This window comes from Trichosporon asahii (assembly GCF_000293215.1).
Source record: "Trichosporon asahii var. asahii CBS 2479 unplaced genomic scaffold scaffold00075, whole genome shotgun sequence".
Taxonomy (NCBI): Eukaryota; Fungi; Basidiomycota; class Tremellomycetes; order Trichosporonales; family Trichosporonaceae; genus Trichosporon; species Trichosporon asahii.
This window is the reverse complement of record NW_014040850.1, coordinates 2,466,773-2,491,407: the sequence shown is the minus strand read 5'-3', so window position 1 is coordinate 2,491,407 and position 24,635 is coordinate 2,466,773. Positions and strand designations below refer to the sequence as shown.

At 61.6% G+C, this 24,635-nt stretch overlaps 7 protein-coding genes across 7 annotated transcripts; 4 read left to right on the top strand and 3 right to left on the bottom strand.

The window, feature by feature from the left end:
* Positions 1 to 1,701: 1,701 nt before the first annotated feature.
* A1Q1_06539 (uncharacterized protein) lies at positions 1,702 to 6,118 on the top strand (the record flags this gene model as incomplete). The annotated part of the gene is made up of 10 exons (XM_014321653.1): positions 1,702 to 1,750; positions 1,798 to 2,164; positions 2,218 to 2,752; positions 2,804 to 3,054; positions 3,241 to 3,575; positions 3,679 to 3,894; positions 3,959 to 4,412; positions 4,454 to 5,097; positions 5,173 to 5,430; positions 5,781 to 6,118. The coding sequence occupies 10 exons, from the start codon at positions 1,702 to 1,704 to the stop codon at positions 6,116 to 6,118; spliced, it is 3,447 nt and encodes a 1,148-aa protein (XP_014177128.1).
* Positions 6,119 to 6,568: 450 nt separating this feature from the next.
* On the top strand, positions 6,569 to 8,385 carry A1Q1_06538 (uncharacterized protein; the record flags this gene model as incomplete). The annotated part of the gene is made up of 3 exons (XM_014321652.1): positions 6,569 to 6,932; positions 7,047 to 7,629; positions 7,692 to 8,385. 3 exons carry the CDS (start codon positions 6,569 to 6,571, stop codon positions 8,383 to 8,385), a joined length of 1,641 nt encoding a protein of 546 aa, XP_014177127.1.
* A 1,140-nt stretch (positions 8,386 to 9,525) lies between these two features.
* Positions 9,526 to 10,691, bottom strand: A1Q1_06537 (glucokinase regulator family protein, putative; the record flags this gene model as incomplete). Its single annotated transcript, XM_014321651.1, has 2 exons — positions 9,526 to 10,507; positions 10,579 to 10,691. 2 exons carry the CDS (start codon positions 10,689 to 10,691, stop codon positions 9,526 to 9,528), a joined length of 1,095 nt encoding a protein of 364 aa, XP_014177126.1.
* Positions 10,692 to 11,608: 917 nt separating this feature from the next.
* On the top strand, positions 11,609 to 13,244 carry A1Q1_06536 (uncharacterized protein; the record flags this gene model as incomplete). The annotated part of the gene is made up of 2 exons (XM_014321650.1): positions 11,609 to 12,174; positions 12,230 to 13,244. 2 exons carry the CDS (start codon positions 11,609 to 11,611, stop codon positions 13,242 to 13,244), a joined length of 1,581 nt encoding a protein of 526 aa, XP_014177125.1.
* A 194-nt stretch (positions 13,245 to 13,438) lies between these two features.
* A1Q1_06535 (uncharacterized protein) lies at positions 13,439 to 16,703 on the bottom strand (the record flags this gene model as incomplete). Its single annotated transcript, XM_014321649.1, has 6 exons — positions 13,439 to 14,140; positions 14,294 to 14,855; positions 14,902 to 15,163; positions 15,205 to 16,169; positions 16,227 to 16,326; positions 16,370 to 16,703. 6 exons carry the CDS (start codon positions 16,701 to 16,703, stop codon positions 13,439 to 13,441), a joined length of 2,925 nt encoding a protein of 974 aa, XP_014177124.1.
* Positions 16,704 to 17,576: 873 nt separating this feature from the next.
* On the bottom strand, positions 17,577 to 19,323 carry A1Q1_06534 (delta-9 fatty acid desaturase; the record flags this gene model as incomplete). The annotated part of the gene is made up of 2 exons (XM_014321648.1): positions 17,577 to 18,930; positions 19,064 to 19,323. 2 exons carry the CDS (start codon positions 19,321 to 19,323, stop codon positions 17,577 to 17,579), a joined length of 1,614 nt encoding a protein of 537 aa, XP_014177123.1.
* A 2,832-nt stretch (positions 19,324 to 22,155) lies between these two features.
* Positions 22,156 to 23,614, top strand: A1Q1_06533 (acyl-CoA dehydrogenase; the record flags this gene model as incomplete). The annotated part of the gene is made up of 2 exons (XM_014321647.1): positions 22,156 to 22,209; positions 22,349 to 23,614. 2 exons carry the CDS (start codon positions 22,156 to 22,158, stop codon positions 23,612 to 23,614), a joined length of 1,320 nt encoding a protein of 439 aa, XP_014177122.1.
* Positions 23,615 to 24,635: the final 1,021 nt, after the last annotated feature.

The window sequence follows — 24,635 nt, the reverse complement described above, 5'->3', positions numbered from 1 at the left end:
CTGCCGTGCTGGCTGGGAGAGGAGAGCGTGGGCCGGCTGTCGCGCGCCAACTTGACTCACATCCCACAGTCAGACACGTGTTGACGACATTGAACTGGTGCCCGTGCAGGTGCAGGTCCTCCTTCATGCCCGTCACGTAGGCGTTGGAGAGTGCCACGGTCGAGGTAATTGACCCAGAACGAGACACAAGAGTAGGTCTGGCGTGAGCGAGCGGAGCCAGCGGAGCGAGCGAGCGCTTCAGCAACAGAGCACAGCGGGCGCAAGCGAAATTGTGCGAGTGAGTTGCAGACGATGCTGACGGCGAGGGAAGGGGGTACCATCGAACTCGGACTCACGAGAATGACCAGGTCCAGCTTGAACAGCAGCTTCCTCTCTGCCCGGCACTGGGGCCGCTCGCCCCACAGCAAGACCCGGAGTGTGCTGGGTCTGCCCATAATCCCCCACGCTCCCCCAGTTTACGCAGAGTAGAGGGCAGGGCGAGCGCTGCGTACAGCGACCCCAATGCGCGGATCGTACAGCGGGTACTGTAGTCTTAGGATAGCCGCGGGAACGGCGATGGACGCGGCATGCTTGTCAATTTTCCTGGTAATCAGTATGAAGTAAAGAGGAAAGGAAGTGGGCATGTGCATGGTGGACAGATATCGCGCGGAACGCGGTTCCAGTGGAGGTTGCGATCGAGGACCTGGCTGGAGACCCTCGGCATGTCCACGGCGCGGCACGCAGCACGGTACGCAGGTACGCGGCGTACGCGGAGTGACCCAAGGGAATCAAGATTTTATGGATATTGCGATAAGTCTTGGCGCCCGTTCGGCCCTGATGTGACGCGGGCCAGGCTCAGTACGTGGGCCGGGCCGTCAGAGCCATCGCTCTGACCATACTACGTGCGCTGCGTGCCCTGTGTGTGCTGCATGCGCTGTTCGAATGCTCGTTCGTCGGGGCCGCACTGCAGATCTAGAATAGTGGATAAGCAGATATCGAACCCTAGACGGAGTACCAATGAGAGTTGGGGTCGAGTGGAACGGATCTCGGCGCGGCGTCCCCCGCCGGTCCGCCGGTAGTTCTGACCCACGACTGCTCCGAGACTCATGCTGTGCCGGCGTATCCCCTTTCCCTCGTGCGCGTGTGCCCGTGCGCGAACAGAAACTGAGCCTCTGCATCGATATGATGATTGTGCGGCTGGCGCGAGAGGAGCTCGTCACAGTCGGCAAGCCTCCGGACAACCTCCGGATCTTGACGGCGGAACAACCCTGGCCCGCGTTCTCCGTGTCGGACTGAGGCTTTTCTCTACGGACTCACGCAGGAGAGGGAGGGTGGCTAGCGCCGTTTACAGGAGTACGAGTACAGAGAAGCTGGAATGGAGCTGGTCGAGCTGGAATGACAGTGTGTGTTCCTTGGAGTACGTGGTGTGCCTGGAAGATCCACCTCGGAGCCTCGGTGTCGATCCCTCCGCAGTCCACGCTGTCCTATCCCATCGCATTCCCCAGCGGATTGCAAGGGGTACATGTGGACGCGGTGCTCTAGCTCCTAGCTTTATCAAGGACAAAGGCCGGACCATGCGGGCTGCGGCCTCCACTGGCGTCCTTCCCGGCAATCTGCCCGCTATAGCGAGGACCCAGGACCTGGCTGGGCCTTGGATCGATCGCCCGGTTCTTGGCATTGTCACATCTGTGTCAGCCTCAGACCTCAAATGGCCTCGACACCATGGCGACGCTCAACGTGCTCGGGCTGAACTGCGGGACATCTGTCGATGGTGCGTCACGCCCATTTGCGCTACTGACACTCGCTCACTGACGGCAGGCGTGGACGTCGCACTTGTGCGTATCTCGGCCCTCAATCGGTCAGACGTCTCGATCAAGCTGGGACATTACAGCGAGCATCCAGTCCCATCTTCCCTGCGTTCACGCATCCTGGCACTGTGCAAGAAGGATGCTCCAACGACACTGGAGGAGGTCTGCGACCTGAACTTTGAGCTGGGCGACGTGTTCGCTACTGCAGCGCTCGAGTCGGGTGTGGATATGAGCAAAGTAGACCTCATCGCGAGCCACGGGCAAACACTATGGCATCATCCGGTCGCTTGCGGAAAGGGCGGGTACGCCAGTGGAGAGAGAAGGGCAGCGACGCTGCAGATGGGTGAGAGTGCCGTCATTGCACAGAGGACTGGTGTGTGAGTTGCTTCCCCGGCAGTGAGCGTTGAGCTGACGCCAGAACCGTCGCGAGCGACTTTCGTGCCGCCGAGCTCGCGGTGGGGAGGCAAGGCGCCCCGCTCAGCGGTATCCTGGAGTCGGCGCTTTTGCGGAGTGACCGGCTCGTAGTGTGCCAGAACATTGGCGGGATGGCTAATGCCTCAGTCGTTCCGCCCGAGGGGGCCGAGGGCGCCGAGGGGGGATGGTTCGCCTACGACACGGGGCCGGGGAACGTGCTCATCGACTGTGCGGTGCGGACGCTGAGTGACGGTCGGGAGCAGTGTGACACGGACGGACGCAGAGCTCTGGCTGGAGCGGACAGCATCGACGAGGACTACGTGCAAGAGTGGCTGGAGCAGTGCGATTACCTGCATCGAAGACCGCCCAAGACGACCGGCCGCGAGGTCTTCTCCGAGTCCATGGGCCAGGGCATCGTGTCCGACCTGCGCGCTCGTGGGTTGTCCGACGACGCCATAGTCGCGACCGTCACCCGTCTCACGGCCTTGTCCATCATACGCTCTCTCCAGTCCCACGTTGAGAGCACCCATGGGCCCATAGCAGACCTCCTGGTATGTGGTGGGGGAGCACGCAACCCGGTGCTAATGGCTGAGCTGAGTCAGGCATTCCCGTGTGCGCGGGTGAGAACGCTTGACGAAGCGAGGGTGCCGGCCGAGGCCAAGGAGGGGGTCTTGTTTGCGCTGCTCGGGTACCTGTGCGTGGGCGGGAGGAAGGCGCGTGTCTCGGCTCTGGAGAGTGGGCCCGAGGTTGTGTTGGGCAAGATCACGCCGGGGGACAACTTTACATCTCTGATGCGGAGGGCACTGAGTGAGGAGGACGCAGAGGTGCTCGGTCGCGTTGTTCTCGAGCAGTAGTTGGTCGCGACCATGGAATGCATGCGTTGTATCATGGTCAGCGGTGACTGGGAGTGGGGGGGGGGATGAGTTTCGCCGACGAGGGCCGTTTATAGGGTTAAATATAGCATCCGACGCTGAAGGTTGAGTGTTTGAGGGCGGGAGAGCAGAGGAGTACAAAAGTGCGATGCACGTGACTCGAGCAGCCCGAGTGACTCGGCGGTGACCTTTTCCACTGTACCCCCCCTCGCTTCCCCCGCAGATCCCGCAGAGTGGACAAGAGACCCCGCAGCAAAGCACACGTTTGGGACTCGTCGCAGCTCGTTTCTCGCTGTTTTGGCCGACGACTCCAAGCCTGACAAGATCCCATTATCTCATCCATCCTCAACAACAATGCCTAGATCCGATCACTCGGCTCCCTCGGCCACACCCTCTGCTCCCTCCGCACCCTCTGCTCCAGCTGGGCCCTCAGCACCCCCTGGCCCATCAGGTGCGACCGCTGATGTGGCGCACTCCTCCGCCCACCCACCTGGCATCCCAGGTCAGCCCAAACCTAAACGCACCAGCGCCTGCCTCCACTGCCGCAGGCAGAAACTAAAGGTACGTCGAGAACACACTCATATCGCATCACTGACGCCCCACAGTGCGACGGAGGCCCAGACAAGCCCTGCACAAGGTGAGTCATTCGATGCCCCGTCCATCGGCCCCCCCTTCTACCCCGCAGCCCCGCGCTGGACCTGGCCATCCCGATTCCGGAGAGTCGATAGGTTCGCTGGGTCGTGCGGGCTCCTCTGTCTCGCTTGGCCCGAGGCTCACGCCCTCTCTTTCTCGCCGGGGTCCCCAGGACGAGCAGTGGGCCAGTAGCTAACGCCAGATGCCGCGACGACGGAGTCGAGTGCGTGGTGCGTCCGCGCGCAAACGCAGCCATCCTCGTCGACGACCTGCGCTGGCAGCAGAGCGTCGAGATGCGCTTGCAGAACCTGCAACAGGAGATTGCAGCGGTGCGTGCGGCGAACGCAGAGCTGCAGCGGCAGGTTGAGAGCGGTGTCCCTCCCCGGTTCGACGAGATGAAGCACGAGCACACCCACTCTCACACCCACGCGCATCGCGAGCACGCACGCGAGCGCGAACGCGAACGCCGCGACGCGCGAGAGGCGAGGGAGTACCATGACGATCCCCACATTCGCAAGCGGCACCGCTCGAGCAGCCCCATCCACGATCACGGACACGGGCACATGCGGCGCGAGTCCGCGTCCCGCTTCGTCCTTCCTAGCCACCTCCATGGTCTCCGCGAGATCCTCCAGCCTGCCCTTAACGAACTGCAGCGCCCCGATCCGCTCGACGTGTCTATCGACGACGCGACGATCCTCTGGGAGTCGTGAGTTGCGCGCGACAGATTAGTGTAACTGACGGGTACAGGTTCTACGACTCGCTCGCTATCTTCTTCGGCTTTACGGCGTCGACGGAGCAGCCTACGCCATCTCCGCTCCTCTTCTCTGCGGTGGTCACGGCCGCAGCGAAGCGGTTCAGCGACCGCCTGTCCACGCCGGCTGATCGGTGGGAGGAGCTCTTCAAGCGCTCCCTCATCCGGCTGCTCTACATCACAGTCCCGAAGACGTGGGACGACGTCGTCGGTCTCGGCATCGCGCGCTCCTTCTTCTGGAAAGCAGACGAGATCACTGCCGGCCTCATCTATGGCGGGTTTGTCGAGACCGCGACGCCGAATCAGAGCAACCAGCGCGACAGGCGGGTGTGGGACTTCCTCGAGATGACCTCTGTCTCGCACGGGATCCTGCACCTGTCCATTCCGATCATGCCTGACCGCCCGCCGCGCGGTGTGCCGGCCAGACGGACGAGCCACCTCCTCCTGCATGCGCTTAACGAGCTCTTCGACGCACTCGGCGTCGTCAACCGCAGCCTCACTACTGCAAGGTCCATCGTCATGACCGCCCTCACGGGCAAGGCGGGCCCGAGCCCACTGACATATGCCGAGGTCGCCGTGCTGCGTAACTGCCGTCACGACCTGGAGCGCTGGGCGCCCAAGTGGCTCTACGAGATACAACGTGCGTCCACTTCCCTCCCTTTCCATGAGTCGCCCTCTGCTACTTGTGTGTCCCAGCGGATTAGCTAACGGACAGACGCGGAGAACGCGAAGCTCCCCGTCGGCCACCGGCGCGAGTTCCTCCTGGACTTGATCAGCCTGTACTACCACGTCGCCCTCGTTGTCGTGGACGGATACTTGAACCAGTGCGCGCAACCGGATACACACCGCCTGCACGAGAGCGCGAGCGACCTCCTCAACCTGGCTGCTGGCAAGTGGGCAGGCTCCCTGCACCTCTGGCCGAAGCTCTTCCTGCACACGGCGTTGATCGCCGCGATCTCGCTGCCCCCAGAAGGTAAGTCCTCCCTCCCAACACTGCACTCTTCTTGTCACACTTCCTCCATTCATCATTGTCCCCGTTCCATCCTGCTACATTGGGTAGCACGGGTGGCAAAACAAGTATTCCGAATACCTGCTGGCGGCTTGGCGGCCCGCTCGGATTCCGGAATTCCGAGCGATGCGAGCGACTTTCATGGTGGTGCCTTAGACCGAGGACAGCCGGGCACTATCAACCGCGCAATTCAACACTCGGTGTAAGGCGGACCGACAGCTGTGCCGAGCACCGAAAGCTTACTCCTCACATTTCCCCACCCCTCCCGTCACGAGGGTCTCTCTCACTGCTCTGGTGGACAAGCTGACATCCAGACCCGCTCGTGCGCACCTGCCACGAGCAATTCGTGCACCTCTCGCCCATGTTCCAAACCTCGGGCAGCAAGCTACTGCAGCGCCTGAGCGAGCGTCTAGAGCGCAGTGCAGCCGACGCGGGCGCACCGCCGCCCCCTCCCCTCCCCGTGTTCACGGACATAGACATGAGTATGGCGTACACTGGCTCGGACAGTTTCTGGGCCGACATCTCGGGCGTGCTGGGACTCGATGGTGGCGTGCCCATGCCCCCTCCTGGGGCGGTCATGCACCAGGAGGTGTGGCAGGGTGCACCCCCACCGAGGGATTTGGACCATTGGGGCAGTGTCAGGCAGCAGTGAAGTCAGGTAGAACAATGCAAAGTTGTATTCTGTCCGTCGGAGAGATGTGGTGATCGCGATGAGGTGAGATGATGATGTGAGGACTAGGGGGTGATGCCAGCCGAGGCTATCCGGGCCAGTGTCGCGGATACGGCTGTGTCAGAACTTGGCATCGGTACGCATACGCGCTAGAGGTGCTGCCAGTGATGCAATCGGCGCAGTCTCCCTTTCTGCTTCGTCATCACTCCCATTTTTCGTATCGATCATGGAATGACCATGGCAACCTCTCAAACGAGAAACTGTGCGCAATCAACGCGGCGTCGCCGGCGGCACCGAAATCCGGCGGTGATTAAACTGTACCTCCTTTTGCCTCCCACCAGACTTTCATGTAAGCCCTCACATACATGCCCTACATGAGCCCTACCGCATACACATGTACGCTGCTGCTGCGTAGCCTTCGTTCGGCCCGGTATGCCGACTGCGACGAGTTTTGCGCTTGGTTCAGGCGCTTTGAGCGATGAATGGTGCTTAGGGGGTCGGGGAATAAGCCGAGCCCGGCGAGCTCGGCAGCAAAAACCACTGGAGCGGGTTGGGCCCTTTGCCTGTCCGCCTCCTCGTCTCCCCCGCCTCCCCTCCTCGGCCCTCTGCAACCCCTCTGCACCCTCTGCGCGGCGTCAAGCTCCCCGCGTCGTCTACCGCGCGCTTCACCTCCTGGTGCATGACGTTCTGGCCAAGGCACGGGCAGACAGAGGTACGGCGACACATGGGGACACACCCTCGAGGGTCTATCTCCGCCGTAGGCAGGTATCTGGCGGCACTGAGCGCTCTACCGCGGGTGGGGACTGCTCGATAATTATCTTATCCTCTCTCCTCCGATCTATTCTTCCCCTCTTGTCCTACATCTCACTACCAGCCTCGATACTTCGACATTGACCAGCTAGTCTGCTAGTGGCTCACCTCAGCCAACCCCTCGCTAACTTTCACTCCACCGACCCCACATCCCCCACACCCGCTCAGTCCGTCCGACCCTCCTACCCGTCACCGGTGACTTTCTCTACCCCGCAACGGCACCGTGCAACCACCGGCGGCACACCTGTCCCCAACGACTCTTTCACTCTGGGAGACACATCGAAGAATCTCAGCAACTCTCCACCCATGACAATACCCATGACGCCGGCGTCCGACATTGACCGCATCGCGGGGCTGCAGACTGAGGCGAGGAATGAGGGGACGGCCGATATTGACGTCGTGTCCACGGTGGAGATGATGGGTACGTGGTTGTCTCGAGCGTCCCGAGTGCCCCACAGGGGCACGAGGTGTGCGAGAGAGACTGCAGACTGGGAAGACAAGGCTGACAACTCAGAAATGATCAACGCGCAGGACATGACTGTCGCCCTCGCCGTGCAGCGGTGTATCCCCTCTGTCGCAGCGCTCGTGGACGCCGTACACCCTCGGGTGGCGCGCGGCGGGCGCGTCGTGTACGTCGGCGCCGGCACGAGCGGGCGTCTAGGCATTCTCGACGCTTCCGAGATGTGAGTGTGCGATCAGCGAGCGCAGCGAGCCCCACCCTTCCCTTCCCCTTGCTGACGCCCAGCCCGCCAACCTTTTCCGCGCCTTACGGACAATGGCTCGGTCTCATTGCTGGCGGCCCGCGCGCGATCCAGTACTCTGTCGAAGGGGCCGAGGACTCGCCCTCCCTCGGCGCCTCAGACATTGCGGACCTCATGCTCGACCCAGCGCGGGATACAGTGATCGGCCTCGCCGCGTCGGGGCGGACGCCGTACGTCCTCGGGGCGCTCGAGGCGGCGCGGGCGCAGGGCTGTCTGACGGCTTCTGTCGCCTGTGTCTCCCCCTCAAAGCTCGCCGAGGTGGCCGAGCTCAGTGTGGAGTGTCCCGTCGGTGCCGAGGTCATCACGGGCTCGACCCGCATGAAGGCCGGCACGGCTACCAAGATGATCCTCAACATGCTCTCGACGGGCGTGCAGCTGCGCTGTGGCAAGACACACGGTAACCTCATGGTCGACGTGCGCCGGAGCAACGCCAAGCTCGTTGCGCGCGCACGCCATATCGTCCGCACGGTGCTGGAGCCATACGGCAAGCGGGAAAGGCTCGGCGTGGACTTGGGCAACGACGAGGCCGTCGATCGGTTAATCGACGAAAGCGGGTCTGTCAAGGCCGCCATGGTCGCTGCTCGCTGGGGTTGCGGAAGGGAGGAGGCAGAGAGGAGGCTGAGGGCCGCGGGAGGCATACTGAAGCACGCGCTCGAGGAGGATCTCGCCAACCTTTGAAGCAAGGACAATGGTGGAGCTTTGTAACGACTAGTGTATTATCTCTGGCATACCCATACGCATACCCACACATGCATGATAGACATAGACTCGTCCTTCTCCCCTTCTCCTCGCCTTGTCCCGTCTTTGCGTTCTGCGCATACGTTCGTCTCGTGCTATCGGCCAAAGCCGTTGCCAGTGTCCGTTTTCCGTTGTTCGCAAAGAGGTTTGGCAGGGGGACTGAAACCAGCGGCACATGCGGCACAGACGGCACAGGCGGGCCGGATATGCCGGCGACTAACCTATACTCATTGTACGTCAAGAGTCCTCGGCGAGGCCCGTGCATAGTCTGTGCCATGCCGGCGACTGTGGAGCGCGTGGTGCACATTTGGAATGTGAACCGCCTGAAGCGAGGCCAGTTTCGCAATTGGGCAAAGAGGTTACGTGTGGGTTTTGCCCCAGTTCGGTCTCGGCACACTCGGCGAGATGCGAGCTTGGGAGTGAGACTGGCGCAGACCTGGCGCAGTACTCCAAGTTTAGGTCGATTTAGACCCAACTTTAGTTGTATTTCTGGGCAACGAGGGCTGGTGCGCCACACTATGCTGATATGTCGATGTGTCAGTGTGTCAGAGGCGGCAGATAGTGCACCGCGTGGTGTCCCTCCGTCCTTGCGTCCTTTACTACATTGACGAGACGACTAGCGTCAGTTTGTCGCAGCCTCGCAGCCACGCAGCTCCAAGCAACAATGCAACGGTGACTGCCCCTCACTTGCACCACTGGCGATCGGAGAGCACATGGTCCCCCTCGTTCCCTTCGTTCCCCTCGGTTCTCGGAATCTCTTTGCGCCGTGTTTCCCTCCGTACTAAGCCTTGCGTCCACACTCGACACACGTCGGCAGCTCGAGCTCGGCAGACTCAGCGATGATAGTTCCTGGAGAGAACGCCCGTACGCTCCCACATGCCCTCGGATATGTCCAGGATGTCACCGTTTCATCTCACAGAATGTCCTACGTCAGCCAGCTAAAAACGACCAGCTGACCGTGTCCTGGCCTCCTTTGACGGAGCACATGGGCACACCGGTCGCTCGGTCGCCTGGACACATGTGCACATGGGAGTGTGAGATACTCATACGTACATACTGCTGTACTGCTACAGGACGCTGCTACAACTGCTGAACGCTTGAAGTGAGCCGGGGAGGGGGGCCGCTTACGCGCTCTTTCACACTGCGACCTGAGGTGCTAGCGTTTCGGAGCAGGTGCTCCAGCCCCACCCGTGCTGGGTCGGCGACAGCGATGCGCGACCAGACCCACCCACGGGCTCTGAACTGTTCCTCGACGAAGGACCAGAATGTCGCGTTCAGACCCAAGCTGCCAGCGACGACTAGTGTTGCCTCCTTCCTTTCTCCTCCATCCCTTTGTCTTCCCTCGTCGTCCATCTCCTGTGCCTCCTGCTCCAGAACAGTGTCCAGCTTCGCCCTCACTGGCTCTAGGATCTCGCACACCTCCCCCGCTATCCGGCGCAGAATGCGGGCCGCTTCCTGATCCCCCTGCTCTGCGGCCGCGACGACCAGATCACTAAACCCCGCAATGGTCGTCTTGCGCTTTGAGTCGGCGTCGGCGTGCGAAAGTCCTGTGTCCAGCGCGCTCGTCGTGCGGATCAACTCCTCGGCGTCCGTTCCCAGGCGTCTGAGCAGCTGCTCCTGCCATGACAGGAGGGGCATCTCGTTCGCGGCGTAGAACAGCACAGAGCACACGGCCGCCTTGCCCAATGACCAGGCGCTGCCGCGGTCGTCGAGGACGGGTCCCCAGCCACCTGATCTGAGGAGGCGCACCGGCTCACCATGAGGCGGGACGCACCAGAGTTGTGCGAGCGCCCCCGTGCCGCAGATCAGAGACGCACCCAGCCCCTCCATGGGCGCACAGAGCAGGTCGCCGTCGCCTGTGAGTCGGAGTGAGGCGTGGGGAAACAGTGGCGCGAGGTCGGGATACAGCAGCTCGCGGTCCGAGACTCGCCCGCAGCCCGCATAGCCCGCCCAGACTGCTTCGAAAGGGGGCCACTCGCCTCCCCTCTCACTGTTGAGTTCCGCCGCGGCAGCCGACACGGCCGCGCTCGTCGACGCAAGAACGACATCAACGCCGAACGTCCTTAGGTTAGCCGTAGCTTACCACTCATCGTCGTCCACCCGGCCGCTCGCTACGTCCGCGCCCTCACTCACAAGTTTCCCGACCCCGCCACGCCTCGCGCCATGCGCGTCCCGGCCTCGTCACGGATCGCGATCCACGCACTCGTCTTTGTCCCACCCCCGTCGATGCAGAGGTACGCCGGCATCCTCCACGTGCTAGGTCCAACGTCAAGTGAACCTGGGGTCTTAGGGTCCGGACCCGTGACTGAAAGTCACCGGTCCCACCGACGGCAACTTGTCCCAGTCGCTAGTGAGGGGCTGCGACCAGTGCCGAGCACACGGTCGTGTGCACCTCGTGCGTCGGTAAAAGTGCGCAGCAGGCGCCTGACGCACTGCTATGCTCGTTGAGAGGAATGCAGCGGACCCGTGGGGACTCCAGATGCGCGCCGTGACACGAAGGTGGTGGTCAAGTGATCGGCGGGGAGGGAGAGAGCACAGACTGAGGGACGCGGCAATTTTCGCCCATTCACGAGTCTCGGCCCGTTCTCCCCTCTCCCCTCACTCCCTTGCTTGGCGCATCAGCACAGCACTTCGTCCACTTCGTCCTCCTAACCCCACCTTTCGTCGTCGCATCGTCTCGTCCAACTCTCGCGAGGGACACTCCAACCGAAAACTCGTCGCATCAACGCCACGAACAACGCCCCCGACGAGGCGCATACACGCAGACGCCGAGACAAGACTCGAACACCGTATCCGAGAGCTGGGAACTCGACTGTCGGCCTTTCCGACGGAACATACTCTCGTCTCGACCAGACCCACACCTTCTTTCCACGAGCGACGCCACTGAACCTCGCTGCGAACGCCTGCTCCTGGCTCCAGAGTGCCCCGCGAACGCCCCGACGATCAGTCGCTTGAGATCGCCGCGGCTGCGAGATAACGATACCGACGCCGCCTCGGCTCCGCAATGCCCCAGTAGCGGCCATGTTCTCGCGCTCCCGACGACGACCACAGCAGCTCGACTTTACCTCCACAGCAACCACACGACCACAGACAGTGCCCCGGTGACAGCAGTGACAGCATTCAATCCTTCCTCTCGCCCTTCTGGCCCCTCCGGGCGGGCGCCATGTCCCTGAGCAAGCATTCCCTGCAAGAGGACGAGGTGCGCTCCGTCGCGCCGAGTGCGCCGAGCGTGCGCGCCCCGTCCTCGAGCGCAGGCGTGCCCTACCGCAACAGGGCGTGGACGCAGCTATGGCTCGTCAGCTTCTGCTGCTTCTGCCTGCCGGGCATGTACAATGCTATCCAGGGGCTGGGCGGCAGCGGACAGCTCGACCCGACCGTCGGCGCGAACAGCAGCGTCGCCCTTCTGTCTGTTGGCGCAGCCACGGGCTTGCTGGTCGGTCAGCCCATGTATGACCTTCTCGGAAACCGGTGCATGGCCCTCGGCGCTTGGACGTATCCGCTGTACACGGCGAGCCTGCTCGCCTACTCCCACGGGTGTGCCAAGGACGGCGCATTCGTGATTGTCTCTGGAGCAGTGCTTGGACTCGGCGCGACGCTGCTCTGGGTCACGCAGGGCGCGGTCATGCTCAGCTATCCGCTTGCGGGACAGAAGGGGCGAAGCATCGCGGGTTTCTGGGTCGTGTTCAACCTTGGCGGAGCGATCGGAAGCTTCATCAGCCTGGGACTGAAGTGAGTTGGCCGCAGCAAGCAGCTCCAGCGTTTGCCAGCGCAAGCTAATTCCCAGCTACAACCGCCGCCACGCCGGTACAGTCAGCGACGGGACATATATCGCCTTCATGGTGATCATGGTGTTTGGGTGGTGTCTGTCCGCGTTCCTCCTCCCACCCCACCTCGTGATACGGACCGACGGCAGCCGCGCCGCGCCCCTCCCGGCCTCCCATGTCTCCCACCCCTCCTCCCTCTCCTCCCTTTCCCCGCCTACAGTGACCTCGCGCCTGCGGCACTGCTACGCCGTCTTCGCCTCGACGGCACGGCGCGAGCTGGCCCAGATAGCCAAGCTGCGGCACGAGCCGCGTCTCCTCTTCCTCCTCCCGCTCTGCTTCGGGGCAAACTTTTTCTACTCGTACCAGCAAAACATCGTGAACGGCGGCTCATTCACGCTGCGCTCTCGATCCCTCAATTCAGCGCTGTACTGGGGCGCGCAGATGCTGGGCGGCGTCCTGATCGGCTTACTGCTCGACCTGCCACCCGTGTCGCGGCGCGGGCGCGCGCTGCTAGGTTGGTGTGCCGTCTTCATCCTGGGCAATGTGGCCATGGGCGGCGGGCTAGCGTACCAGCGCTGGTTTGAGGCGGAGGCGCACCGCCGGCAGAAGCTGCGCTTCATCGACTTTTCGGATGCGCGGACGTTCGCAGGCCCCTGCGTCCTGTACATAACCTACGGGGCGCTCGACGCGGCCTGGCAGGGGCTCGCGTACTGGCTCCTCGGGGCCATGTGCGACCGGCCCCGGGACGCGGCAAGGTTCGTCGGCGTGTATAAAAGCTTGCAGTGCGTCGGCGGCGCGGTCGCGTTCAGACTCACGGCGAGCCATGTCGCGCCCATGCGCCAGTTTGCTGCCAACTGGGGCGTCATCGCTGGCGCACTGTTGTTCGCCCTGCCTGCTGTTTGCAGGATTACGGAGCCCGAGGACGAGGAAGAGTTCGAGGCGGCTCAGGTGCAGGTCAATCACGTGTCGGAGCTGGCGCAGGCGCAGGTCGCGCCGCAGACACAGACGCAAGTCGAGCGGAAGGATGGTCAGTAGATCTTCTCTTGTATTGTAGTTTCTGAAGTTGTTGGGGATTAGTAGGTTGTACGTATACGGTGGAAACCACTCTTGACGCCAGCACATGCGAGGCTAAGACTAATGCATACACGAACGGGACGCTATGAAACAGATGTCTAACGTGGTCTACGCGCCATCCTCTCCTTCTCTCTCCACTATCTGCGCGGAGCAGCTTAGCTCATGTCGAACCCGGCACCCGACTCAATGGCCTGGAGGAGTTTCTCCCTCAGCAGTCGTTCATCCTTGTAGTCAGGCAGTTTCAGCAGATTCGCACACGAACTGGCCGTAGGCAATCTCTGCGTATCACTACCCGCATTCCTGACCGCAAACTCGGGGTTCAGGTACTTGAACCCAAGCAGTGGCGGGCGAGAGCATGACGTGACAAATTTCACGAGTTTCCCCCTCTGTTCCTGTGACAGACTCTCCAACACTCGCCAGAACGCGGTCGGCGTCGAGGAATCCGGCGCAAAGCCACTGAAGTGCGTGTGCCGCTTCAAGTCGGCCAGATCAATGTCGGCGTGCTCGCCGCCGAGGAGCTGCGCGAGCTCGGCCTGGTCGAATATCCTTAGCCACCGGGGATCAATCATCTCGGCCAGACCACTGAAGAAGGCGCGGCTCTGGGCTGCAAACTGCCGCCCGAGCTTGTACTGGCACATGAGCTGGATGTATTCCGCCCGATTCTCGGCCGTGACGGGGATCTCGCTCCCCCCGGGGACGAGATCGACGGAGCGCGCCACGCCGAAATCGTCCTCGGTCACTGTGAATGACAGAGACAGCTCCTCCGGCTTCGGGTAGTTCTTCACGCTGATTAGGCCCCGGTACAGCTCCGCGTCGAGCGAGGAGAGGTCGTCGAGATACGACTGCCGGCCGAGCCACTTGGCCACTGGGCGTTAGCTACAGCGAGACATCATTAGCTTACGGAAGAATCCCGCAAAGGACACGTCGACGAGAATGTCCTCGTACAGCGCCTTGCCGATGACGCGCCCGAGCTGCTGTCAGCTACATGCTCCCCTAGTAGCTGGACTTACGAAAGTGTACCACTCCAACTGGTGTGGTTCGGTCGCATACCCGTGCGGATTGGGGTAGAGTTCATTTTCATCGTTGGCGAGCCACAGCCCGCGCTCAACGTCAAACGCCTCCTTGACGAGACACGTGAGAAACTCCTTGAACAAGCCCCCGCCATCGATACCGGCTTCGGGGAGCCCGTGCTCGTTCACAAACTGGATCTGCACCATCCCCCTCAGCGCGCCGGGGCGGTTGAGCTGCCTAAACCCGTCGTGCGCGACAGACGTGCGCCGGATCTGCGCCTGCACCCGGCTAGAGTGGAAGGGGTTGTCGCCGCGCGTGCGCATTTGGTCCGCACGCACGAATTGTCGGAACACGTCGACGCGCGTCTCGAAGGGCACGGCCATGGGCAGATTGTTCAGCAGGCCGAGGCGCGGGGCGATGTAGGCCAGTTCGCGCTGGCGCAGTGCGCGCGGAGCAGAGGCGCCCTGCAGAGAGGCCTCCTCGTAGCGCACCGCGTTCACGAAGGAGTTGATGTCACTGTTCAGCTCGCGCATGACCCAGAAGTTGTGCGGGGCAAACTTTCTCCGCGCACTGCTTGTCAGTTCCAAATACTCATGGACCAACTCACTTTCTCTCTGCCACGCGCGTCACGCCGCGTGTGAACAGGGAGCGCACCTCCTCCGTCCCCGGGCCGCGGCTCGGGCTTTCACCGGAGGACACTCCCTCCATGAAACCCCAGTACGCGAGGTCGCGCCAGATCGTACTAAGGTCGAGCACCTCGTCGAGCGTGAGGGCGTTCGTGTCGTTGGAGAAGAACTCGTCGTCAGGCGTCAGGAGCAGGTAGTGGCAGTAAATGTGCGAGAGGAGCATGAGCATAGCGCGGTTCGGGTCTGACGGTCAGCTAAACGCGGGGTGACTCAGCTACACTCACTGCTCGAGAACGTCTCCCAGTCCTTCCGCCCGCTGCCCCACTTGCCGCGTACGCCTTCACGCCACAGCAGCTTGGTCATACGCGCTCCCCGCTTGCCTTCCATCACCGCGTCGAGGGTGGCTTCCCACCTCGCCGAGCCTCGGAAGGCATTAAGGAGCCCGAGCACGAAGAACGAGAAGTCCACCAGCGTCTTGCTGTCGCCCTGCATGGCCGCGGCAACCAGCGTGCCGAGGTGCGCAGGCGAGGCGAACGAGTATAGCCGCGCGGCAACGTTGGAGGGCAGTGGTTCCCGCACCGGCTTGCGCGCTACGCGCTTGCCGTTCTCGTCCTCGTCGTCGCTGTCGCTGTCGTCCACGACCATGGGCTCAACCTCGCTCCCGCTCGTCGCGACCCAGCGGCCCCAGCCCTCGCCGAGCGTCGAGAACATTGTCCCCACGACTGCGATCCAGTCCCGCATCCCCTGCGCGCCTTGTCGCTGCAGCATGCCTCCCGTGATACCGAACGTGGCGAGGTTTGAGAGGAAGTGCGTCTTGGCCAGCTCGGTGCTGAGCCCTCCGGCATCAAGGAGTGCCGGATCGGCGGCGGCGGCGGGCAGCAGAACTTGGAATAGTGGTAGGCTGCGCAAGAGCGTCGTGAGTGCCGGCAATGGGAGCGAAAATGGTAGTGACGGCAGCGTCATCAAGTCCTGCAGGAGCGAGGCGACTAAGGGCGAGTCCTGTGCGGGCGGCGCGATCGCGATCGGTGCCATGATAACGGACACGATAGGGGTGGAGAGCGGGTGTTTCTTCTTCGGCAGACGCTGGCCCGCAGCGATGAACTCGCGCAGCGCGCCGACACCAGTCTTGACCCAATCGCCGCCCAACGTCGCGACGAAAGCCTGCCGTCGCTCAGCTTCCAGACCAGCGTATACTGGTGGGGCGATGAGGTCGACGAGCTTGCCCAGTAGCTGCGCCGAGAGCACGGTTCTGGGGTCAGCTGGGACAAAGATCTCAAAGCTGCGATACACTGCAGGCTACACGTACCTTGGCTGTTTTGCGATAAAGCCCAACAGTCGCCGGAGCAGCAACGCAAACCGGTACGCAAACTCGTCATCCCCGAGCTGGGCGACAAAGGCTGGCCGCCCTAATGCTGTTCGTCAGCTTCTTTCCTCTCCAACTTAGCTCACGATCTTTATCCAAAGCGCTGGTAGCCCACTTCGTCGCAATCGCGCCAAACCCGTCTCTATCCCCATCTCCGCTAAGGAGTACGAGTACCTTGCCCGTGTCCTCGATTCCGATCGGCTTATCTTGTAGATGGGCGAGGAGCTGGGCGCGAGTCTGGCGAGCACTCGAGCGGCCGCGCCATACCCTTTGAATGGCGAGTGCGGCCAGCTCCTGCCGCCGCTCCTGCTCGCGTGCTAGTCGCTTGGCGCGGACGGTGGCGAGGACGCCCGAGGAGGAGGACGCAGAGGCAGTGGAGAGATCGACGGAGCCGTGCTTGCCCGCGTCGGGGTTCCACATTCTGGGGCAGTGGGGGGTGGAGGTGGGAATCTGGCGAGATACGAGTGAGTGAGGAGGTATGACAAGTTGCGATCGAAGTGTTGTGGACTTCGGTTCACCCGTTGTCCAAAGGTCGCCTTACGTCAGTAGACTGGTGTGCTTAGCACGCGTTTCCAATGTGCACGGTGGCAAATGCGCTCAAGTGGAGTGGAGGTGGAAACGCGGACAGCCGTCTTCTCTCCGTTTGTCCAACGTCGCGTGGCACTTTCAACCTCGCCCCTCATCAAGCGTTGCCGTCGTCAGTCGTCATCGGGGGACACGGAGCGACGCCGTCAGGCATCGATGAACCGTATCTGGGACCTGGCATGAAGCACTGAGTGCCTTCGTTCCCTGTGTGCTCCACGATGACGCCCAAGTGATTATCTCTCACACTTTTTCCAATCAAGACAAAGTGAAGAGGTCTGTGCGTCGTGCCCAGATTGGGCGAAAGCAGGTTGGCTACTCAAACCGTAGTCAAGAGATAGAGCTCGCTTCGATTTTTTATACACAAGAGGGGTGATTGCATGCACAAAGGAACAATTTCGTATTCACACCTGCATAAAGGACAGTTGATACAAAAAGAAAGAGGATACGCTATCTAGTGGATTTTATGTGCTGCCGCGCCAGTGGCCGGGAGGAATGCTGAGATGATGGAGTGGATGTGGGGGAAATGCTAACGGACATGTAGTTGTTGAGGGGGGAGTGGAGGGGGTTGTTAAGCTGCAGACGCCTTTTAATTCGTGTCGTTATGTATTTGAATCGTCGAGAAAGCCCAAGGAGAAAGAAATCTAAAACAAGAGAAGATGTTTTTCGAGTGTTTTCTTTTGCTTAAGGAAACAGAGAGAAACAGTTTGCTTAGGCAGGGATACCCTGGGACTCGAAGGAGGCGGCACGAGTGAGAGAAGGCGAGGCGACGTTGGAGCGCGTCGACAGGCGCTGGAGGAGACCGGGGCGGAGCTCGGCGGCGCTCTTCGTGACCTGGATCTTCTCCGAGGGGGGCACGTGGAGCGTGTAGGGGTTCGCGACCTGGGCAGCGGGCTGCCAAGTGGGGTGGCGCTTGTCGAGGGTCTCGACTTCGGACATGATGGACTGAACCGAGACGGACGAGGCGGACGAGGCGCCGTCGGAGGCAAGCGAGTCGGACGAGGCAACGCGCTGAAGCTTGAGGTGCTCGACCTCCATACCGCCCTCGAGGACACCGACACGCATCATGGCGAGGAGGTTGTGGGCGGCGTTCGAGTGGTCGTAGACTCCACCGAAGAAAGCAGTGGTCGCGTCAGTGCCGATGGAGCGCTTGACGAGGTGGGCACCACCGGGGTGGTCCTCGATGAAGCTCGAGACGTCGTGGATGAAACCGTGGATGGCAACGAGCGAGCGGTCCTTGGACTCGGCCTGGAAGTCCTCCCACGAGATGACGGGAAGGTCGTTCGAGTGCTTGGGCCACTTGATCTCCTTGGACTGCTCCTCGAGAAGCTGCAGCTTCATGGTGTACTGGCCCTTCTTGATCTCGTTGTCGGGGAAGGTCTTCAGGTGCGAAGCAAGGCCAAGCTTGGAAGAGGTCCAGATGAACCACTTGGTGGGGTCGTACTGGTACCACTTGATGGCGTTGCGGAAGTCCATGGGGAACTGGTGGTGGAAGTTGTGGTAGCCCTCGCCGACAGTGCAGAGCGCAGTGATGAAGTGGTCCTTGGGGGTGTGCTTGTTGTCGAAGGGAGTCTCACCGAGCCAGTGGGCAAGCGAGTTGACGCAGAAGGTCGAGTGGTGGACGAAGACGAGACGAGCGGCGGCAGCAAAGAAGAGACCTCCCCACCAGTCACCCCAGCCGAGGCCGGCGACAAGAGTCGGGAAGCCGAGGCCGAAGAAGACCATGAGCGAGAGGTAGTTCTTGTGCTGCCAGCGGACGACGGGGTTCTTGGTCAGGTCCGAGATGTCGGCGACACCGATCTTGCCACGGGGCTTGATGAGCATCCAGCCGATGTGGGCCCACCAGAAGCCCTCGTGAGCCGAGTAGGGGTCAAGCTTGGTGTCGGTGTAGCGGTGGTGCGCGCGGTGGCCGCGAGACCACCAGCGGATCGAGCCCTGGACGGAACCAGCTCCCGCGCAGGCGAGGAAGTACTGGAGCGGGAGCGAAGCGTTGTAAGCACGGTGGGCCCAGAGACGGTGGTAGCCGGCGGTGATACCGAGGCCAGTGATGAAGTAATAGACGACACTGCGAAGGTTAGCATCCGTTGTAATCAGTGGGGGCAATCGCGGGGGTTGTGCCACTCAAACGCCGCCACTTGCCGTCGGCTAGATGACGCGATTTCGTGGGGTGCCACAACCCTTAGATGCGAAATACTCACGCCCAGATAGCGGTCTTGAGCTGCCAGGGGGTCGTGAAGAGACCGTAGATGGCAAGCGCGGGGGGGATGGTCAGAGCCAGGAACGAAATCCACTGGATGTTCTGGAAGAGGTTCTTGGCAGTGACGGGCGGGAGCCACTTCATGTTCTCGACAGTACGCTGAACGTAGTTGTCGGGAACGACAAAGGTCTCGAGCTCGGGGTTGAGCTCCATCTCAGCGGCGGCGACGGGCGCCTTCTTGTCAGCGGCGACAGCGGACATGGTGTTGCAATCGAAGCTAGACGCGCGGAAGAGAGAAGTGGAAAGGTGGCGAGGGTTGCGATGGGGATGAGAGATGTGGCGGTAACCGAGGTGGTGGGGTTGCGGGGTAGAGGTCGCGGCTCAGTCGCGTTCAAGGCAGGTTGTCGTTCTGCTCCTAGTCAAAGGGAGAGGATCTTGCCTGTAGGGAATGTCGAGATAGCGAGAGTGAGTGAAGATAAGATTGGGAGATGGTCGCGGAGCAGTGTGCTTTTATGTATCGTGGTGGTATGGCTACCCACGCCAGGCCCACCAGCCCATGTACCAACTTTTGGGGAAGACCACCAGAATTCCTACAGCGGCACTGGACCCTTCGGCTTAATGCGGGTAAAGTAATTCCTAATCCCTCCGTTACACTTGTGCCTTCAAGGTTAATCCACCACGTGGCTTTCGCTAATCGTCAGGCTTTCTCCGATTAGGAACTGACTTTTCGCTGGTTCCTGGGTTGGCCAAAGGCTTGGCTGTCATGGCTGCGGTCCTCGCCTAGGATCTAAGAATGGACGTCACTTGGCCCCGATTGGGGAGCGCTGAGGCGAGCAGTGCAATCAGAAACAATCTGACTGGCCACCGCCGTCTCCGTCGCACTCCGGCGCGTCCTTCCCATCACGCCTCCCATGTAGGGCCATGTCAGGCAATCTCGCGTATGGAGTAGGCCTGGGAAGCCCCGTGGGTTCCAATGCCAGTGTGCCAATGAGACTCCGCGATCGCGACGACGCGTCGTTGATATGGCGACATGGCGACGTCCGCTCTTAGCTGATCGACGTCACGTAACTCGCCTCGCGTTTGGCTGACGGATGACACTGGAACGCTGTGACTCTGGCCTAAGATGACCTATCGGTATGCCTGCACTCGTGACATGCTTCGACCCCGGACTGCACAACCTGGCAACCTGGCCATGCAATTCATGTGCCTCCCAAGCCACCGCCGGTGCTGGCGAGGGTTATCTAATCGTTGCGAGAAAATCTGCACGCACGCACCACCTACCCGCCACCCGTCCACTGCGCACCCACCGCCGCGTGCCGGACTCGGACTCGGACCTCATCCATCGTCACAGGCACTCTGGTAAGTCCGCGATCAGCGGCACGGGGTTAGCGCCGGTGCGGCTTGCGGCACAAGGAGCTAGTACCACTCGCTTGTCGATCGTTATTTCGCGTTCGGCTGTTAGGCGGACCTCGGCACGTGCCCGTGGGCCACGGTGAATTGCACCGTGAGCTTCCATCACTGAACCATATCTGCTCCACAGCGAGATCAGGCGCGTCATGGGTACCTCGTGTCTTGACCTTGCTCCGAGCATGCAGCGGAGCCGCCCGACATCCTCAGCGAAAATCAGCAGGTCCACGAGCTCTGATGGCTGGTGGCTTTCGGAAGGTGTCAACAGGATCTCGCCTCGGCTTTCAGATTTTGTGGGGCGGATCAAGTTGTGCGCCACGAATCCCGAGTCTGCCTAGTGCGGATTATCACGTGGCGTCGTCCCTCACTTGCTCCTCCGCCCAGTGCCGCTGCAACTGCCGCGCTTAATGCAGTTGCCGTCGACACCCCACCACACGCTGCTCTCCCAACTTTTGTCCGGCTCCAATGCAACGGGGGACCGGTGCTGATAAGATAACTCGTCTGCATCGCTAGGCATACCCGGCATTGACGTTCTGTTGAGTATAGCGCCTCCGAACTGTCGTGCAACTCGTTACTGCTCGTTAGCGCGCTTGCACAGATCGCTTGCCCCATTTGGGTTGCCGTGAGGCAAATCCATTCAAGCCCCTTGAAACGTGATTGCAAGTATCACCAGCGAGGTAAACAACCAGCTGGCCCGCTTGCACCCGGTCTGCTCCGTCACTGCAGGTAAACCTCTCTGCCAGCGTGTCACTTTCGTCACTACTCGAGCGAAACGCATCCGTGTCGTCTGTGCCCATTTGCCATTGTCACGTCCGCGATTCGCCTATCCCAGCATGACTCCTGCCAGCTCCTATCTACAGTAGATCCACTGCGCTGTCCACGGTGGTGATGAGGGGAAAGCCAGATCGTTGGGGCGGAGGCAAATCTGACCTGGCCCACTGCGTAATCCACGCCAAGCCCTGCCAGAGATCCTCCGATCACGTGAAAGAAGTCACGTGAAGGCTCGTGTGGGCCTAGCGTGATAGTAGCGTGTTCCTCGGAATGCCGTGTCGATATGGAAAAGTCGAGTGATTAGAAAGTGGTTGTGGAGGCGGCGGGGGCCGTTGACAATTGTGTTGAGGGTGGCTTACGATACCGGGGATGGCCGACGGTGCCGTTTGTGGGGGACCGGACTGGAGCGGCACCGTGCGAACGCATATGGACCCAGCCGGACGAGTAACATTGCTGCCGGGGGGGCACGCTCGCATGCTCCAGATGTGCCCGCAGGCCCTGCACTCTGAGCCCTGTACGCCTTTGGTGAACGTGCGAGTATCTATTGTCAGCATGTTGAATAAAAGATGACAGAGAGATTGAGGGGGACGGTACAGCGCGGACCTGCTATTGCGGCTTTCTTGGAACCGGTTGATGGTGGAATTGTTCCCGGCCTCAGCGGTGCTCGGCTTGCTCCGCCGCGTATGGAGCGTATGGACGCCAATCCCTCCACCGCACACTGAGGTTTCATCCACCCGGCCCGGCTACCTTACCACCCACCGCACCCGCAGGGACGCCGACTCTCTGCGACCACAGGCCGCTGCCCACTTTCCACCACGCCATCGATAAACTCGCTGCTATAACAACACCATAAGGCATCGCGCCGTTTCCTTCATACCCCACATCCTCCCCACCCGAAACACTCCTTACACCACCATGTCCGTCGACCCCAGGCTCTTCCAGTACATTGCCCCTTCGGCGTGGGCTCTCGTGCGTCAAGAAACCGCTTGACCGAAACTGACTTGCAGATTGAGCCTCACTTCTCCCAGCAGGGCAAGGACACCATCAAGACCCTCATCAGCTTCCTCGAGGTGAGCACAAGGCTGATGACGCCGCTGACGTTTCTCAGGACGATGTCATGCCCGCCGAGCCCATCTTCCACCAGCAGCTCTCGACCGACCCGGCCAAGCGCTGGAAGTCGATCCCCCCCGTTCTCGAGACCCTCAAGGAGAAGGCCAAGAAGGTCGGTCTCTGGAACCTCTGGCTCTCTGGCGGCGAGTTCCAGCACCTCGCCCAGGGCTCCGGCAAGGGCCTGACCAACCTCGAGTACGCTGTTCTCGCCGAGATCTCGGGCCACTCGCACCTGTGCCCCGAGGCCATGAACTGCTCCGCCCCCGACACTGGCAACATGGAGGTCATCGCCCGTTTCGGCACGGACGCCCAGAAGGACAAGTACCTGAAGCGTCTTGTCAACGGCGAGATCCGCTCCGCCTTCGCCATGACCGAGTACGGCATTGCGTCGTCTGACGCCTCCAACCTGCGCAACACGACCGTCACGAAGCGCGCCGACGGCAAGCTCGTCCTCAAGGGCCACAAGTGGTGGATCTCTGGCGCCGGCGACCCCCGCTGCTCCGTCCACGTTGTTGTCGCCGTCACCGACCCCAAGAACCCGGACAAGTACAAGCGCCACACCATCTTCCTCGTCGACCCCAAGACGCCCGGTGTCGAGATTGTCCGCCCGATGCAGGTGTTCGGCTACGACGACGCGCCCGAGGGTCACATGGAGGTTGTCTACAACAATGTCATCCTCGACCCCTCCGAGACCTGCGGTGGTGAGAAGATGATTGGCCGTGGCTTCGAGATTCTCCAGGCCCGTCTCGGCCCCGGCCGTCTGCACCACTGCATGCGCACGATCGGTGTTGCGACTCGCGCGCTCGACCTCCTCCTTCTCCGCGTCTGCAACCCCGCCCGCAAGACCTTCGGCAAGGAGCTGCGCGAGCACGGCACGATTCTGGCCGACATTGCCCGTTCGCGTGCGGACATTGACCAGGCGCGTCTCCTCACGCTGGCGGCCGCCAAGGCCGTCGACCAGCGTAAGGCCAAGGGCGCGCTCAAGGAGATTGGTCTCGCCAAGTTCACCGTGCCCACCGTTGCGCTCCAGGTCATCGACCGCGCGATGCAGGTCCACGGCGCCGAGGGCATCTCGCAGGACAAGCCCCTCGCCAAGATGTACGCGGGCGTGCGCACGCTCCGCTACGCCGACGGCCCCGACGAGGTCCACCTCCAGCAGCAGGGCAAGGTCGAGATCAAGGAGAGGCTCGCGTACCTCCAGGACCGCGAGGCGCGCGTCCGCAAGGCCGAGGCGGCCCTCGGAGGTCGTGGCCACAAGCTTTAAGCTGTGCCGAGCGCAGCGAGCGGCGCGCGGCGAGCGTTGTGCGGCCGATAATCACGGCGCAGGCTTCCAGTCCACTCAGATTGTAAAGACATAACCTAAAAATGACCCCATCATTCCATCCCCACCCCCTTGTCAATCAGTAGTAGTAAACGTATGCCCCCTCTCTGTGGTTATTACTAAGTCATCCGAAGAAGTATATGCAAAAGAAATTGAGCCCACATGTACTTCTGTGTTACATTCTGTCCCTTTTCCTAATACTACTGAACGATTCTTGAGCCATTCGCATGGCGGAATTGATTAGTCGTTCCCGGCCGACTCTCTCGCGTACTTCTGCACCCAAGGCTCCCTGCTTCGAGCATAGACCTCGCTCTCGGGCGGCGGCACTGTGCCCGGCGCAAGGAGGCCGGCGTGCACATAATCCTCGCCTTGAGGCGTGGAGTGGTATGTGTCGTAGAGTGACCTGCGGTCAACACCTCTTCTCGTCATCTCACGGCTCTCGGTATGTGGGGGAAGAGAAGGCCAGTGTTCGGCGCTGAGCGGTGGAGAAGCCTCTGGACGGGACAGATCCGCGTCGCAGATGCCCGTCGGCGCTCATCTCATGCAATGTGGGCGCGGAATCGCAAGACGCCGCCGGGCGCGCCGGGGAAGGCTCGGATGCAAGTCAACCACGTAGATATCCGGTCAGCAAGTTGCCGAGTGTCCCGAGTGTCCCGAGTGTCCCGAGTGTCCCGAGTGTCCCGACTCTTCCGAGCCTCCCCACCTGCAGATCGCAAGATCGCAAGGTCGCAGGTCAGCGGCGGCCACCGACCTCCCTAGCTGCACGAGACTGCCACGAGGCACATGAATGCAACCATTGATCACTTGAGACTGGACACGACCAGGAGCTGTTATGATGTGCCGAATGAAGAGCCACTCACGATCCACAGATGGGACAGAAGAAGCGCTCCACTTCGCGTCCCGCGTCAGACGTCGTTGCCCACTTGCGCACTTCGCCCGAGACGGTCAGGTCGTGCGCGCGCAC